Source organism: Amphiprion ocellaris, chromosome 4, assembly GCF_022539595.1.
Source record: "Amphiprion ocellaris isolate individual 3 ecotype Okinawa chromosome 4, ASM2253959v1, whole genome shotgun sequence".
Lineage (NCBI taxonomy): Eukaryota > Metazoa > Chordata > Actinopteri > Pomacentridae > Amphiprion > Amphiprion ocellaris.
The window spans coordinates 15,387,898-15,405,710 of NC_072769.1; the positions used below are offsets into that span (position 1 = coordinate 15,387,898).

General features: G+C 41.7%; 1 protein-coding gene across 5 annotated transcripts in view; it reads right to left on the bottom strand.

Annotated features, from left to right (window-relative positions):
- Positions 1-17,813, bottom strand: part of pax5 (paired box 5) — a 62,205-nt gene that overhangs the window by 10,597 nt on the left and 33,795 nt on the right. For all 5 annotated transcript variants that reach the window (XM_035947660.2, XM_023269189.3, XM_023269190.3 and 2 more), the window contains exons 7-9: positions 11,101-11,233; positions 2,953-3,054; positions 149-235 (exon numbers count right to left, since the gene is read on the bottom strand). In XM_035947660.2, coding sequence (XP_035803553.1) covers positions 149-235; positions 2,953-3,054; positions 11,101-11,233 — 322 coding nt within the window. The remainder of the gene's footprint in view (positions 1-148; positions 236-2,952; positions 3,055-11,100; positions 11,234-17,813) is intronic.

Below are 17,813 nucleotides of genomic sequence, written 5' to 3' on the forward strand. Positions count from 1 at the left end.
CAAAATGAACAGTGGAGCATGAAAGATACAAGACAGTGTTAGAGAGACTTGGACTGCGATGTGAGAGAATGAAATGAAATTAATCGATACAATTATTGATCCAGTTCCGGTTAGCAGAGCTGGCTACAGCAATATAGGATATACTAACCTAATAGGCTGGGGTTCGGAAATCTCCAAGATTCATTGTACGTAGAATACTGCGGATGGGAATAAGGACTTCCGGAAAAATCTCCCCCTGAAAAAAAACACAAAAAAAGAGACAGAGCATGTTTACAAGCAGCAGAGAGTACGATCCTGTCCATTTTGGGTTTGGCAAAAAAATAGCTTTTGCTGAGAAAAATCAAGTTGCAGTTGAGAGCTAGTTTGATTTGGATCAGATTTGGAAAAGAAACCAAGTTACTGAAATCTCATTTGTGAGGCTCACAGTGTCATTGGATTTAAACTATTTAATTTTTGCATCTTGGGTAATGATTATCTCAAATTCTCAAGAAATACTTTATTATGATACACCTGTGCATATTGCGCACAATCATCATAAGCCAAAATTTCATGAAGTGTCCAAGTATCTCAGCTTCTTCCAAATTGTATTCTTACAACTCCTGGGTATAAGGGCTGAACCAAAATGATGTATGCATGTATACAAACACGTAACCGCTACTATTTATTCCAGGTAAGTGTTAAGTGCAGCTTCAACCTTGGTCTTGATTTCAGCAGAGAAGTTTGCAGACTAGTTGATATTGAGTGAACTGGAGAGCTCAGCGAGACTCTAGTTGTCCTGCCATACAGTGGATGATAGCGTAGCTTTTCTCCCTCATTTACTACTTACTGTCTGGGGTCTTCTCTTCCTCTTGTCTTGCCCTCCCAGTCTCCCCTTCACCCCTTCCTCTTTATTTTTCTCCCTCACCCCCCGACTACAGCCCGCCCGTCACCCTTCACATCAAAACAACATTCTCCTCCATTTCTTCTCCTCTTTTTTTCCCTCCCCATCTCTCTGCTGACTTGCTCTCTTTTTTCACTCTTTTGCTCTTTCTTTCTTTTCTCCTGAACCTTCACTCCTCCCAGGGGATCCCTCTCCCATAGCTGACAGTCACAGACCCTGATGCCCCCTCCCTCCCTCCAGCCTCCCCCACCACCCACCACCCGTTCCTCCTCTCTCCTTCTCGTTCTGTCGGTTCTGCCTCACTGCTCTCCTACACCCCCTCTGAGTGTCAGCCCCCCTGCTGCCGAGAGAAAGACAGAGAGATGGAGAGGGAGAGAGGAGGAGAACAGGAGAAGAGAGTTGCTTGCTTAATGAAGGTATGATATTAGACAGGGCGAACAAAAAGGAGGATAATTTGCCTGAGAAGTGCTGAGATAAAACATGGCGAAGCTGGAGAAGCAAAGTTTCTAGATTATCTTCTCCACACTCATTCTAGTCAGTTCGCGGATTCAAGGGAGCTTTGGAAAATGGCTGAGAAAAATTTAAATGTCTGTTTGTGTGTGTACAAAGCAAGTTTTTGTGCAAGTGTGTGCGTGCTTATATGTGTGTGTGTGTGTGTGTGTGTGTGTGTGTGTGTGTGTGTGTGTGTGTGTGTGTGTGTGTGTGTGTGTGTGTGTGTGTTTTTCTGCGTCTGTCAGGTGGGGTCGGGATATGGTCTCCATGGCATCCCTGGGTGTGAACATCCTCTCCCTTGTCATCAATGTAGTGACGGCAATGTGTCAGGTTGTTTAGGAGACGGGGGGCGGAGGGGAGAGAGAGAGGAGAGGAACGAAGGCTCAGGGGTCTCCCTTGTGTAGCTCAGTGTCAAGGTCGCACACACACACTGTCAAAAACAAACACACATGCACACAAACAATCGCATGCCAGCACACGCATAAACATACACCAACCCAAAACACCCACACACAAATATCCTGTCAAACCTGAGGACAGGATGGGGTGAGTGCAGGGGGACGGGGCGACAGGGTTACCTATCTTTAGACGTGCTGTTCCTACATGTCCACTGAGAGTGTGTGTGTGTGCGTGTGTGTCTGTGTGTGTGTCATAGCCTGAATGACTAGGAATACACAGAGACAGCAACTTGTAAACAATATTTGTTTGTCGACTTTGTTTCACTGCCGTTTGGGCTTCTCCCTTTATTTCTTCGCAGTATACTTCACACTGACCATGAGCCCTGCTGCAAGTGTCTAAAAGAGAGCGAGAACGGCGGTCCAGGATTGAAACACAAAAGCGTTGTAGAAGGCGGAGTGGAAGGGAATGAATGAATTAGTCGTGGGTCACTGGTGATTCTCATTAAAAACAAATTACTAATGTTGAGGAGGGACAGCTGTGCTACTGTGGCTGGTTTCTAATGACACACAGGCACACACACACACACACACACACACACACACACACACGCACACACACACATGCACAAACACACGTGTATGCACACAAACACACACACACACACACACACACACACACACACACACACACATACAAACCACCCCCTGGGAGCACTGACAGCCATAGTGTAGACAGACAAGAGAGAGGAAGTAGCAAAGCTAAGCACACCCCTTGAAGACACACACACACACACACACACACACACACACACACACACACACACACACACACACACACACACACACACACACACATCCAAACATACATCCAGTAGGAACTCAACAGATATGTAAGAACATATCTGTTGATGTTAGGAATGCTGAAAGACAACAGAATTCCTTTACAGGAAAGTCAGACAATTTGAGTCAGTGTGTGTATATCATTTACGCTGTGCAATCAAGAAATCTGTTAAAAAGTCCCATTGTGGGTTTTTCAGTGTCCACTTAATGTGGATTAATCAATTTTAGAGTTAAGACTTGATTTAAGGTTCCATAACATACATGTAAGTCAATGAAATGTGATCTGAAGTGACACAAAAGTATGTTATTTTGTGTGTTGGTGTGGTGTGTGTGAATACTTACCAGGTACCATGCCAGTGAGGGAGGGCGTTGAGTAGCTGCCCTGTCCAGTGGGTGGGACATGAGGAGGGTAGCCTGGCAGAGTGGTGCTGGCTAGGTCTCGACCTGTGATCAAACACACAAACACATGCTGTCATCAGCACCTTACTACTCACAATATTATTCTCATCATTGTCATCTGTACCATTGTTGTCTGTACCAGGGTGTTTTTAATTGATATTGTCCAAAATTTCATGTTCTTTGATTGTCCCTTGTTGCAAGTGAGCTGAATTTGGCAGAAAATTTCGCGCAAACTATCACTGACAATACAGTTTAGTTGTAGAAAGGTAATTTTGTAGAGGCTGGATTGCATTTAACAGGCTACAACTAATGATTTTTTAAAAATTTTATGTTAAAAAAACACTTAATGAGTTTAATTAGTATTGACTAGCAAGGACCACACTGTCAAATTGAAACTTGATTGTTTATTGGATGCAAATGAGCGTTATGTTGGTGATAACTGAGCTGAGCTGTTGCAGTGTGGGGAAAGGCTTAGTCAGTGATTACTAGTGGCTCCTTGGCAAGCAGACCCCCAAAAAAGCTTTCAATAAGAATGAAACAAAGAGTGGGCATAATGTAGGTCTTGAGGGTTGGCCCATGGCCTTGATTAGGTGGTGTTAGCTGCACCAATATGAAAAGAGTGGCCAGAGAACACGCTAGGATTCTGGATGCCATCAGGTCTTGCTCGAAATGGAAGAGGAATTAGGGAAAGGTTGTGACTTGACTGGCCTCTGTAACGAATAGAGAGTCGGAAGCTTCTGAGATTTTCTGGTTTGTATATAGGTATACTAGAGATTGGTAAGGACTTAGTAGTAAATCTAGTCAATCTACATCCCAACCCTAACCCATGGTCATGAGCTCTAGGAAGTGACGGAAGAACGAAATTGCAGGTACAAGCAACCTAAATTTGCTTTCTTGGTAGGTTGGCTGGGTATAGCCTTTGAGCTAGGGCAAGGAGCTCATTGTCAGGAGGGAGCGTGCAGTAGAGTCACATAATGGTGGAGAAACTGGTATCCCAATGCCAGTAATGTAAGAAGCAGACTGTTGATGAGGTCAGTGAGACTGGCATACTGGTGGCAAAATAAGAGTCAAAATTGTTGAAGTGCAGGACAGAGGTGACTGAAACCATAATGAGAGCAGGAAATTGTTGATGTCGGGGTTTTGGTACTTATTACTCCTTTAGTCTCTGCATCTTCTATTGGAGACTGAAGACTGTAGCACCTGCTGAGGGATATCAGGTGACTCATTAGTGGAAACTGTCAGGCATGTGATGTGGAAATTTGGTGAGTTCTGAGGGGTATTTCAGTGCTAGGATGTTGATGAGACTTGTACCAGATGTGACAAAGGGTTTGTGACTTGGCCATGTTTTGTGGGGTTGCAGAGAGTAACCGCCTCTGCAAAAGAGGCAAACCTGCTGGTATCTGCACTGAAACTGACTGAAAATCTGTCATCCTGGTGCGTAAAGGTGGAAGATTGTTGACGTGGGGGTAGAGGTTAATGACACAGGCATCCCAGTGCTAGGATTAAAGCAGAAGATTGATGACTGATGTGGGTAATGGTTGCGTGGGCATGTCAGTCAAGATTGTCCGCTGCTGCAGAAGAAGCAAATGTACAGGTATCTGCACTGAGGTGTGCTAGGTTGAGACTGTTGCAGATGGTTTATTCAACCATCTGCAATGGAAACACTGGATTATCTTCATGTTGATGCCTTGTGGCAAGAGCATGGGAGTGGGAAGAATTGTGGCCTTTGGAATAGCAACTAGTAGTGATGCTGTAGAGTGAAGATGAATGAAGGAGGAGATCTGGCTTTGAATTGTGGTCAGTAGATGTAGAGGCTGGGTGACTCAGTGATCAGTGTTTGTGATGTGTTAAAAATGAATGTGCTGAAAAGGTGCGACAGTACAATTCCTAGTAGCGACACCCCCAATAGCTCTCTTAGAGGAATTGTTGAAGACCAACTTCTGCATTAAAGGCAAGTTGAATATAAGAATGATAGATGCCTGTGTCTCCAAGATGGAGGGCTATGTTGGGAACTAGAGTTAGGGAGTTGTGAAACTCTTATACTATAAGCTGGCAGTCCAGTGCCGGTAGTGAGAAAGAGAACGATAGGGAGGTTGTTGGTACTGGGGTATGAAAGAGAGGACCTGGCTACCTGGTGCTGATAGTGAGAGAGAGACGGGTTGCTGGGAATGGGGGATGGGGAAAGTTGAGCTGGCAACCTGGTTCCGATAGCGAGGGACACTGAGTGCATTTGGTGGTAATGGGGGTCGGAACTGACAACCCGATGCCGATAGCAAGAGAGAGAGAGAGAAGTTGCTGGGAAGAAGAAATAAAAGAGGGAGAAACTGGCAGCCCGGTGTCAGACGAGGAAGGAAAGGGTTGTTGGGAAGGTTCAAGGGAGGAAAGGTATGTTGGTATTCCATTGCCAGAAATGGCTGTAGTGGTGAGGCTGGGAATGGATTGTTGTAGGGAATGGTGGATAGGATGCTTGAGTGCACAGCTGTGGCATCTGCTGGGGATAGAACTGTTGTGGTTTATCATGTGTTGAAAGCTCTGAGAGTCTGTCAGAAGTTGAAATATCTTAACTTTGTTGTCAGCGAGGTGGCAGGTGAAAACTTACTCTTAAATTCTATGGAGAATGATGGAGATCCTGTTGGAGAGTTTTTGTGGAGGGACATCGGCAGATCTGTTGGGAATGTGGGAACACGATGAGTGTTTCTACATGTGTCAAGAGAGTAAGTGTACTTCTCTGGCAGGCTTACCTGCTTCAGATATCAACCCTCTTTTTACAAAAATTTTTTTTAGCTGGGCGGAGCTACGGGTAGCGCGGTGACGTCACGTTCTAGCGCGCAGCATCAGCATCTGCCGGATGTAGGATTGTTTTGGTTTATCACGTGATCTAAGCTCAGGAAGTTTGAAAGAAGTTGGAATAGTTTAACTTTGTTGTCAGCGCGGTGTCAGGCAAAGTCTTGCTCTTAGTGTTTCCTGAACACTCTCGACGGTCCGGTCGGATATTTCATGTGGAAGTGACATCGCCGATTGTTTCCGTAAGTGGCGGTCTCTCGGGACATTGTGGATGGAGTGATTACGTCTTGGGCTTCTCTGAGTGGAGGCTCCCTGGTTGTAGGTGGGATCGGATGAGGAGTGTTTGATGCGACTGGCGAACAGAGAGAGGAGTTCTGATTGGTGTTTCTGGAGCGACACCGATCTCCTCGTCTCTGGGGCCTCGTTGTGGATTAAATAAGCTGATCGGCATGGAGGAGACCTGAAGCCGGTGTTCCAGTTTAACTGAACACCGGGTTGGACGTTCCCTCATCAGAAGGCTGATGTTATGAGCAGTTTGTGGTAAGTCAAAGTTTTCTTAAACTGTCAGACTGGCAACGTGGCTAAGCAATGGTCTGTGAGTAGTATGTATATAGGGGTGACTGAGATGTGGTCCTGCTCCTAACCTTGAGCTATTTTTTGATCTCCATTTAAGCGCATTATCAAGAGTATCATCAGATTTTCTGCTGTTCTTCTTTTGCCCTAATCAATTATTTGACTGTTTGTCACTGCTCTAATGTATTACATTTAGGGATAAAGATGATTTCTTATATGATTATGAGAATGGGAAGAATTCACCATACTTGTCTTTGTGTTGTTTACGACTCTTTATGGCCTTTTATGATTTCATTTCCTATATCCTTATGTGGTATTTGTTGCTGTGGAAGAACCACATCGTCTGTTGAGCAAACGTGCTATATAGCAGCTTGCATTTCCAAATTCACTAAGATGCCAAAAATACAGAGAGTGGTGACAATGGAGGCCATAAAAAGCACCTCTGATTAAGTCATGGTCAGCTTCTCCACAAAGAAAAGAAACAAAGAATTTCAAATCACTGAAAACACTCAAAGGAAGTGACTTCAGACAATCTTAAATGTGTCTAATTCCTGACTGCTGATTTTAATTAATGAAAAAAACAACGTGACTGGCCTTTCAGAGAGAAATAAAAGTGCATGTTTCTAATAATATTAATGATGACTTTATTCCAATGAAGTGTAACAATGAGTTAAAATTTAACACACATTTTGAGTTATGAGTCACACCTGTTGTGCTATAAAAAGGGCCACTTGCTGACATAGGATGACTTTTCATTTATTACTTTCTGCCCCTGACATTAATCACATTAAAGATGAAAACTGAGCATTTAAATGCTGCTAATATCACCTTAAAAAGGCGACAATTCTCGCAGGGTTTTTGTCTTTAAAAACAACCTACAGGAGCACATTCAGGACATCCTTTTTTCTTTTGTTTCTCCCCTGCTTCTTTTCAATCCTCTGGCATCTATTAATTTGCAGACTCCCCCTTCTCTCATTACCAACACCTGCCCCTCCCTCCTCTGTCTGTCACTTGCTGGATAGGATATATAACTGCATTAGACTACATGACAGTGTGTCGACCCAAATCATTTCTCTATGTTTGCACGCAGTAGACATTGGGAGTGCGTGGAGAGGGTGCCCTCCATTCATCATCATCATATACACACACCCAACCACACATGCGTCGACACTCTCCTCCTGCCTCCTACACACACACATTTATCATCATCATAAACAGCTCAGACGCTAACACCATCAATCCCATTCACTTCCCCTCCACTTAACCACCACTGACTAACGGAGAAAGGAGGAGGAGGAAGGAGGGAGGAGAGGGAATAGAGGAGAGAACATAAAAGACAAGAGGAAGGGAAAATGGTGTGAAACAAAATAGACACAACAAGGAAGACAAAGCGAAAGCAGAGGAGGAGCAGGAGCTATAAGAAGACAACAGCAATGTGGGGAGGAATTTTATTTACTTAGGTAAAAGCAATATCAGAATGTATGGTTTTTCCATTGCAAGTAAAAGGCTTGAATTCAAAATTATATTGAAGAAAAGGTCCTGATATTATCAGCTGTATTCACTCAGTTATCCAACATACAAACAAAGCATAACCACTTTAAGGTGTACCAGATTTTAAAGCAGCATTTAAATGTTGTAGACAGTCAATAATATATATTGGTTTCATAATATGATGTATATGTTGACCATTACCTAAAGAGAGAATTGCTGTACAGAAATGTCAAAAGATATTTAAATGCACCATGTATGCTTTTTGCTGCGAGGAGTCTCTCAATCAAGACATTAACAAAACATTAACTTTCGCTGTGGTTGTCCCACTCATACGCCTGTGTGAAGAGTTGCTTTGTCTTGGTTTTTGAATCGTTATCCTACAATTGTGATAAATCATGAGTACATACTTCTAACAATAGAATGAAAAAAACACCATAGTGGTCTGTGATCTAGTTTGCCTCCATCTTCTTCCTTCCATCTTCTCTGATATATTATCCAGCGTTTACTGTATATAACTTTGGTCAAGTTGTTTGTAGACATTTTAATGCAGAGGTATTGCATATTAATCCTTTTTTGAATATATAGAAACTATAAACTGATGGTTGTTTGCCAAAGTCGACCAAAGTTTGAGGCCAAGCTAGCTAGTATGTACAATGATTCTTTAAGCTGTCAGCATGTCAATATGTCCTGGCAAACATGAGGAAATTTAGCAGTGTCAAAACTGTAGTTTAGTGTAATGGCATGCAATTTGCTAACTGGCACAAGTACAGCTGAGTCTGGTGTGAATCGTCCGTTTTTCAGGTGTTTAGTCATTAACCAAAGTATTGGACAACTTAAAAAATTTACCTGATGGTGAGGCGAGATTGAAGGGAGCACAGAATATTACAATTCAGTTCATTATCTGCATCTACAGTATTTTCAGTTCAACAGCAGTTCAATGTTTAGACATTTTACTGAAAAACAGAAAACCTGATATAGACCAAAATAGTTAATTAACAGACCAGCTACACTACATGTCTCTAAATTGACATTTCAGCATTCTCAGTGAAAAACATTTGTTTAAAAAAAAAAAAAAAAAAAAAAAAATTTACATTTCCTTGTCACATTTTAAAATCCACTATCATCAGTCATGTTACACAGGAGCACGTGGAGAAACACAGCAATGAGGGACAGAAGTAAGCAAAGAAAATCAAATGAAGTAAGGCTCATAAATTTCATCCTTTCATTTTTCTGTCCACTTCATATTTGCCTCTTCACCTCCCTCCCTACTCATGTTTCTCTCTTACAGATCCTCTCTCTGCTCCAGCCTCCCTCTGTCCCTCTCCGCCTCCTCTCTGCTGTCTCAGTGTAGTAAAGTTTTTCTCGGTGTTTGACGCGACAGCGAGGCATTAGTGCAGACGGGCTACTCATCCGCTCAGGGTCAGTGCACAGGGCAAGGAGGAGAGGGAGGAGAGGGTGGAAGAGAAGAGAGATGGACTCTCTATAGCCCAACTTAGAGGGGGCAGACAGGGCCAGATCCTCTGAGGTGTGTGTCTGTGTATATGTGTGAACGTGCATGTGTGTGTGTGTGTGTGCATGCAGTGTATTTGTGCATATGTATGCCAGTTGTATTGATGTATCTGTTCTCCACAGCCTTGCTGTAGAGGTCAACGAACAAGTACAAGTCTCCTTCGTGCTCACTTGCAGCTACAGATGAACAGACATCCTCTGCTTCTCTTCCTCTCTTACTGTCTGCCTATCTAACTCTTCCACATCAAACAGCCATCAGAGCAACACATGTCAAACCTAGAGGGATCAAGGGCATGCAATGTGTCCCTTTGTGCGTTTGCACTCTAGCAGACTGGGTGAAGTTCAGGGTAAAAGAAAATGCCCTACAGATTTGCAAAGGCCACAGAAAGGAGGACTTAGTGTGTAAATGTTGTTCAACAGCATGTGTCCTGGGTATCAACACTTCAAGGATGCAATAACATTGCATCAAGCACACAGACGTTTGATCCCCTAGAGGGAGCTCTATTCAGAGGGAAAAGACAGGCAAGGAATTGCATGCATAATATTCAGAAGGTGTGAGTGAGTGTGTGTGTGTGAGTATGAATGTGTGTGTGTTTGCATGCATAAGCAGAAATGGAAATTTTCTCTCTCTCTTTTTTTCTAGAACTCTCAGTCTCTGTCTCTTTCTCTCTTCTGGCATGAGCAGGTAATATTCCTCAGTGGTTCCAGAGGGCAAAAAAGAGCCCATTCCCAGATATCCCAAATTCCCAGCTCTATGATTCCCCTCATTACAGATGGGAACGTGAAAGCCTTGTCCAAGTGCTCCCTGGTCTACTCTTAATTAGTCACTGCCTGTCCCAGTGCCCCTAAATGGACAAAGAGGAATAGATGAGGTTCTCACTTTTGCTCTGTCCTTCCACCTTTCTTTTCCACCTTTCCTCTGTGCTTCTCTCCTCTCCTGAGGACCAAAACACTGAGCTCTTTAAGCACTTAGAATCCTGTAGCTTCCATCACTGCAGGGGTAAACTTAAAAGGCATTTGACTTGCTGTATTTTTTCTTTTTTTAATACTTTGCATGTGATTTCAATTTGATAATATAGTCTGAAATGCTATGAGTTTTTATACCTAATCAAATATTTTATGGAATCTTAATGAGGTGAATTATGGGACTGCATGACCAGAGTTTGACTACCGGTGACCAACGTTTTCATCATTTTCAAAAAGTATTTTCCTTTAATTACACCTAAATTCATTTTATTGTTCATATTTTATGCATGGCCGCAATTAAGTAGGCTGATTTTATACCATCACCCAGCATCTGACTATTCATCTTTTAATTAATTATAAGATGAATTTATCTTTTATTGATTTCACGGTTGATTAAAATTTCAATATGGGATTGCAAATGTAAACATTTTGATTACTTCCCTTTTATCTTTAATAGAATGTTATCACACTGGGCAGAAAAGTAACATCACTGATTATGCCCCACAAATAAAAACGGGCTGAAAATGCACACTAGAAAATAAAATTGCAGTAAAAGTAGTGCATAAACACCCAAATTATATCAGATGTTGGCAAAAATGCATATCAAGAACAAAAGGCATGCGCAAACTGAGTGTAAGAAAATGTCACTAACTTGGCTGCTACAGGTCACCTGGTAAAGCTACGATGCTGAAGCATAGCAGATAACAGAACTTTCTTGGCAGAATCGATCAAGGGAATGGACGGTTATTAGCTGGATGTCATTTTTACCTGGAACTAGTGAATAGGACTGTGGACCTGATACGCTGGCTCCTAACTCCGCCCCTGTGCCCGGATTGGCCAAACTGTTCTTCATCTCGTCCAGTCCACCTGCTAGTGAGGCCATGGCCGAATAATCTGACGTCTGCAAAGAAGCAAGGAAGTGGAGAAAGAGTAGATTCGTTATTAAATCAGTACAACAGGAACAAATACTGGTGCTCACTGTTAGATCTAACACGAATGCACAGACTGTGCCCTGTGCTACGTACAGCTGTGATCAATCTGTTAGTTATGTTCTGCTACATTTCCAACATGCTGCACCTTCCTCACCACAGTGGCGAGCAAAGGAGCTTTTGTATGAACACACAAACACATGCACACACACACACACACACACACACTTAGACCGACATACGCAAACACACCTACAGCTGAGAGTTTATTGATCTGTTTACAAAGACAGGGATTTACTGTACAACCAAGTCCAACAGTCTATAACCACAGGATCAGCTTGCTCTTTCTCTCCATCTCCCTCACACCAACATCATACGCATCCTACACACACACACACACACACACACACACACACACACACACACACACACACACACACACACACACACACACACACACACACACAGACAGACACATATATATATATCTTTACACACCTACACAGTGGCATTACATAGACCATGGCTAACACAAAGCCTCTTGTCTCCCCAGATACCAACAACAATAAGAACTGTGATCATCTCAGCACACGTACACATGGACACCCCATGCCCTTTGCACACACACAAACACACAGACACACACTAGGGAAGTTAAAAACCACACGAAGAAGAGGAGACTGAAGTGACAAAGCAATATGTGGTTGTTTTCTAGCTGTGCAGCTTTTATTCTTGGTGCAAACTCTTAAACCCTTGAAGACAAAGAAAAATTACCTCGATGTAAAAAGATGCCAAAAAGAACCTTACACTTAATAGATTTTTACTCCCAAATATTAGTAATTTAATTTATGATAACCTGAGGAACAGTATGGGAAATGTGACCTTGATGAAATTCATTTCGAATAATAACAAACACATGACAAGAAGTTCAAGCCGCAAATAAATGAAACCGGAAAAACTTTGAAAATTCTACGTTAATGATGAGGCAAAGTATATCAGAGATAATCTGTTGTCCTCAACACAGATTCTGACCTTTGAATCAACCAAGATCTTGCAGACAATTTTTGGAAACGGCTTCTGTAATAGTCCAAGTTAGCCAAAATATAGCTAGCTGGATGGATAATGGAAACTGTCTCCTCACCTGTGTTTGACCCCAACATAAAGCCATCTGTCCTCATCTCTCTGCCAGATCTGTGTTTGTGTGTGAGAGAGTCAGTGTGTATATATGAGTGTGTGTGAGATGTGTGTGCTGATTTATAGTGATGGTGCTGACAATGATGACCGACTATATATATATATAGAAGAACCACCAAAGAACCTCGACATCCATGATGGACCATTAACATGTCTGCTCACTGCGTGTGTCTGTGCAATTTTTAATGGCTGAATATTTGTGCACATAGAAGAAAGGACAAAAACCATGTAGAGAAGTGACAATCCTATTAATATGGGCACAAATGTATTGATGAAGTCGCATTGGGAACACAAAATGGTTTAGATAGCAGCTACATAGTACAGTGGTTTTTCAAGCTTGGCGTCAGAAGGTTTATGCTAATCTGTTTCTGGACATGTGGAAAAAGAGCAAAGGATACACCGTAATTAAGCCACAGACAAGCCACTGTGTACCTAAATAATAACAGGAGATTTACATTACAAGTGCAATTAAAAAAAAATATTCAGATCAGTTTGCATATTCAAGGGTACATTAATAATTGAAATCTGTCAAATTATTTTCTAAGATAAAAGATCATATCATCATATAAGCACACCTCAGTTTGTACTAATTGATACCTGAATGCATCACCACTACTACCGCTGTGGCCTTAATTCAGTTCAGCAGTACATTTAGCCTGTCTCTGGTTCAATCTGTTATGTATAGTTCAGGACAGAACCAGCCACATACAAAACTGTTTATACAGTTTTGCTCTGCAGCTGCCTCTGTGCTGCAGATTTATCACATTATTAATGTTTCTGCAGCTTCTGCAGTGTTTTAATAAGCTGTTAACCCAGAAACCATAATGGCTTAGCTGAGTGAGCTGCTCAGGCATCAGTGATGAGAGCCACCATCACTGGTAAAAGCTGCTGGTTCTCTGATCAGTGGTAGCCACTGTCAGCTTTGGGTTGTGGGATGATTTTGAGAAATCAAACTAAATTTGAAAACAGATAAAGCATACTTTAGCCATAATTACGACAAAGAATTGAAAAATTCCTACATTTAAAAAGTGCCCATGCAAATAAATTCTAACCTACAATGAACTTGTTGTGGTCCAAGCCTAGTGTCCACCCATCTTATTAGGTAGGTTGATGTGGAAATTAAAGTAAAATTCACAAAATGTTGGTAAGCACCTGTAGGTCTGCAGTTCCTAGATCTTGTGTTTACTAGTACTACAGTTTATACATGAATTGTAAGTAGAACACAATATTTGGCAAAAGAATTTCTGTTGGGATTAACAGATTTAACTTTATTAAATTTTATCTTACGCTAGAAATTTTGGAAAAAAAATAGACACATTGATCTGGGGTTAATTTAGTTAGTTGGTCATTAATTGGTCTCTGTCTGCATGCATGTATCGTTGACCAACATACATTAACTTGTGAATGTGTATGCAGAAAAAAAAGCTATTTTGGGTAAAATTAATGTACTCACATATCAGAATAATTCTATAATTAGTTTCTACAATAACTGCTCACCTATTATTTACTCATTTGAAACACACTGCATACATGACTCACTGCTTGACCAAACTTTTTGAGCTTTTGGTGCATTTGTGCACACGCTGAACGGATAAAAATTTTCAATTTTCTGTGTTAAGTGGTTTCCATCCTTTTTTTTCCTTTTGTGCTGCAGCTGATCTGTGTGTGTATGTGTGTGTGTACGCTAATGACACCAGTCAGAATCTCTTTTAGGTGATGAGGTGAGAGTTTTGCACTGACCCTTTTAATACGTCTGCGTTTGTGTGTGTGGAGCTGTAGTGTGTTTGTGCTCACTGACCTCTTAAACACCCCTGTGCTCGTCAACACACAACACAACCACTGGACTGTGACCTGCCAAATAAGAGCTTACCCTGTATGCTACACACATCTCTCTCTCTCTTTAGACTTCAGACACCATTTTTAAGCTCTATTTTCTCTCTCACATCAAACCTATCACACCTGTAGTTTTTTTTTTCTTTTTTTTCTTCCACCAAATCATACATGCTATCGCTGCACAGCCACCCCCTCCTCTCTTGGCCGCACTCTGTCTTATTATAATGGAGCCTAATGTGTCCATGTATCCATGTGTAGATGGGGGCCAGGCAGCAGCGGCATAGAAGAAGGGGTCTGCCGTGGTAATTGGCCATGATGAAGTTTGGCCAGTGGGGTGACAGGCCTGCTAAGGAAGATGGATCATTCTCATTCGCCCCCGTAAATGTTGTCAATTCCACCGCTCATACAGCACCATCAGCCCTCATCAAAGAGGGGGGGACGCAGCTGGAGGGACGTGGAGGGGTTGGGTTGGGGTTTGGGGGTTGGTGATGCTAGTGGGGAGGAGTTGTATGGGGCAGGATGGAGGGTTACAAGAAAAGGTGGCAGTGGGAGCTGGACTTGGGACAGAATGTCATCGACAGAAACTAGCAGTAAAGTAGGTTGGCAGCTATAAATTACATCAGTAAAGGAAAAGTGAACAAGGCGAAGACAGGAAATAGAACTGAGATCATTAAGGGAAACAGAAATTGTTGGAAAAGAGAAAGGAATGCAAGAGGAAATTAACCAAAAAAAACCCATCCTTCTATTTGGAAATCTAAGAGAATTGAGTCATGTTCAGATAGACAGAGAATTACTCGGGGAACAAAACAAAAACAAAATAGGGTTAAGTTGTCTGGCAAAAAAAAAAAAAAGCTAAAGGCTAACTTTTATAAAATGACACACAATGACTAAAAATCTTGCATGATTCTGGCATCTGGTAGTGTTCAGACTCATAAATCTATCACTCAAATACTCTCTCACTGCTAATTGAAGCTCCACAACAGCAACAGTGCGAACTCTTGTGCACTTAAACAGTTACAAAAGTTTTTGATCAGAATAAACAATTTGGTTTGACGTAATAAAAAGGTATGCAAGGGTGTGTATAGGTGTTGTTTCTTCTATAATCCATAATTGTTGGATGTTAGTTGTATATTTAGACCACAGTTGTACATTTTGTGTCATTTTGTAAGTCAGTGATGAGCAATGATGCCATTTTCTTTAAAAATATATATTGCTATTTTTGAAACAAAAATAACAAAGAGCTGTGTGTTAAATGGACACAGAAAACATACTATTTGTTTCTATCCAGCATTTAGAATGCACAAAAACTTCCCAGTGGCTCATTATTAAAGTCTGTTTCACTACATTTTTACTTCAGGTATTTCTCAGTTGCTGTAGTGTCTCTATCGGCAGCAGCAGAGTTGTAGCTAACAAGCTACGTGCTAAAAATGGACAAGGACTACACACCCGCAAAGTCCGTTATCAAAACACTTTAACTCTCTAATAGCAGGTAGATTGTTCTTTTTCATCTCACTCACTCTCCCATCGTCTCGCTTTCCTACAGCAGGCTGGTCTGCTGACTCAGATTTGGTAGAGTAATGGTTTGGTCCAACTCTCACATCAATAACAGATGAGCCCTAATCGGCCTTTTCACACACACACACACACACACACACACACACACACACACACACACACACACACACACACACACACACACACACACACACACACACACACACACACACACAGAGACCGGCCCTGCTGGCTTGCACCATTTGCATAATAGTATTTCCCTTTTTCTCCATTCCCCAAATAGCTCCCAATTTCTCCATCTCAGACTCTCTCTCCCTCTCGCCACATTGTCTTGTGTACTCCTGATGGAAAAAGGCTTGACTATAAACAAATACAATTCCCTCAGTGGCCCACAAACTGAGACAGGGATTGTGGGGAAGGAATTTATCTGCGCTCAAACTGAGCGTGGCAGCAGTGGGGAGGATATTCATTTCCAGACAGACAACCCTCATGGACCTCAATTCTGGGCAGAGGCTTTGAAAGTTCATTTATTTTGAAAGGAAAATTGGGCTAACAATTGTTAATTGTGCATCAGTTATTGATCTAGATTATACAGCTACATCAAGCTGTGCACATACATGAAATTATTGATGACAAAATATTTGAATTAAACATTCTGAATTATTTTATCAGCAGTTGTAGCTTTAGAAATTATATTTCTCAGTTGTTCAATATACCTCCTACTCAAAATGTGGTTTCTTTTGTGGGACCTCAGGTCTCTTTTTAAGGAGATCACAAATTTGACAGATTTCTGTTTTAACATGTACAGACACCTAATTCCTCTCCACATGTAAGCCACAACATTTTACTGGGTAACATGTAATGTATTTAGATTTTGTCCGTATACACAAATCCTGCTCTTGTAAATAATCTCTTGAACACAGAACCTGCATTAATCTGCAGATTAAACTGTCCCCAAAAACTACACTATTGCTTTGACAATTTAATCTCGCATAGCCAGACCATACTGTAGAGCAGAATGGATACACCTCATTAACATTCTGCTATGGAGGGAAAAATGCTTGAACTTGTTTGTGCTTCTTTTAACCAATCACAACTGTATTAGCGGAGCAACACCAAGGATGCAGTAACAGTGTCCCCTAGAAATAGTGAACATTTTCATGCAAGGAACAAAGCACTGTCATTAAAAATCTACAAAAAACTGCTACTTTAAAGCTGCCTTATTGCACAATCCAAATCCTTAGTAAAAAACTTGAAACTTTTAGTGTGGTAGGTTGCTGCTTGGAGGTTGGTGGTGTTGCTTCCTGTAGTGAAGTGGATTCCAAAAACGGTAAAACGTAGATAGCTTGCCCAATAGCAGGCTTTTACCTACAGTCTACATCCCGTGGGTCAGATTGTTGAAGACTATTCAGAGGCCAGCTGTTGCAGAAAAGTCCCAAGTCTTTATTGAACAAAAGTATGTTTGGCCCTGTTTTATAAGATTTGCATCTTTCGGTATTCGGGTTCCTTTGGAGGTCAAAGAGTATCAAAAGACCATGTAAGACATTTCGTTTTGGTCTTTTCATGGGATATGTTGGTGGTAAAACACCAGCATTGCCTTTGAATAATGATCTTGTCATATAGTTGATGATATAGACAGAAGTGAAGGATAATAATGTGTTTGTAGGTTCACTACGAGCAGTTAGTGACCTCTCTCTCTTTTAAAGCTTTATCAAAGGAGACAAAGTCAAGAAGAGAAAAACGAGACAAATCAGTCTCCCTCTTCTTTTTCTGTATCCCAGTTTAGGCAGACTGGTTGGTATTGGGATGGGCATTTGGACCCGGGGCAGCACGGATGGGTGGGGGCGCCGTCAGCCCTGCTGATTTATCACCTGGGTAATAGGAAGTGATTGAGGGGAAATTCAAATGAACTCTCTCTGACAGGCACACATGCAGACACACATACGAGCACGCACACATAAATTAATAGTGGGGCTTAATAGACTACAGGGAGAGGGGGAACGAGAGCAG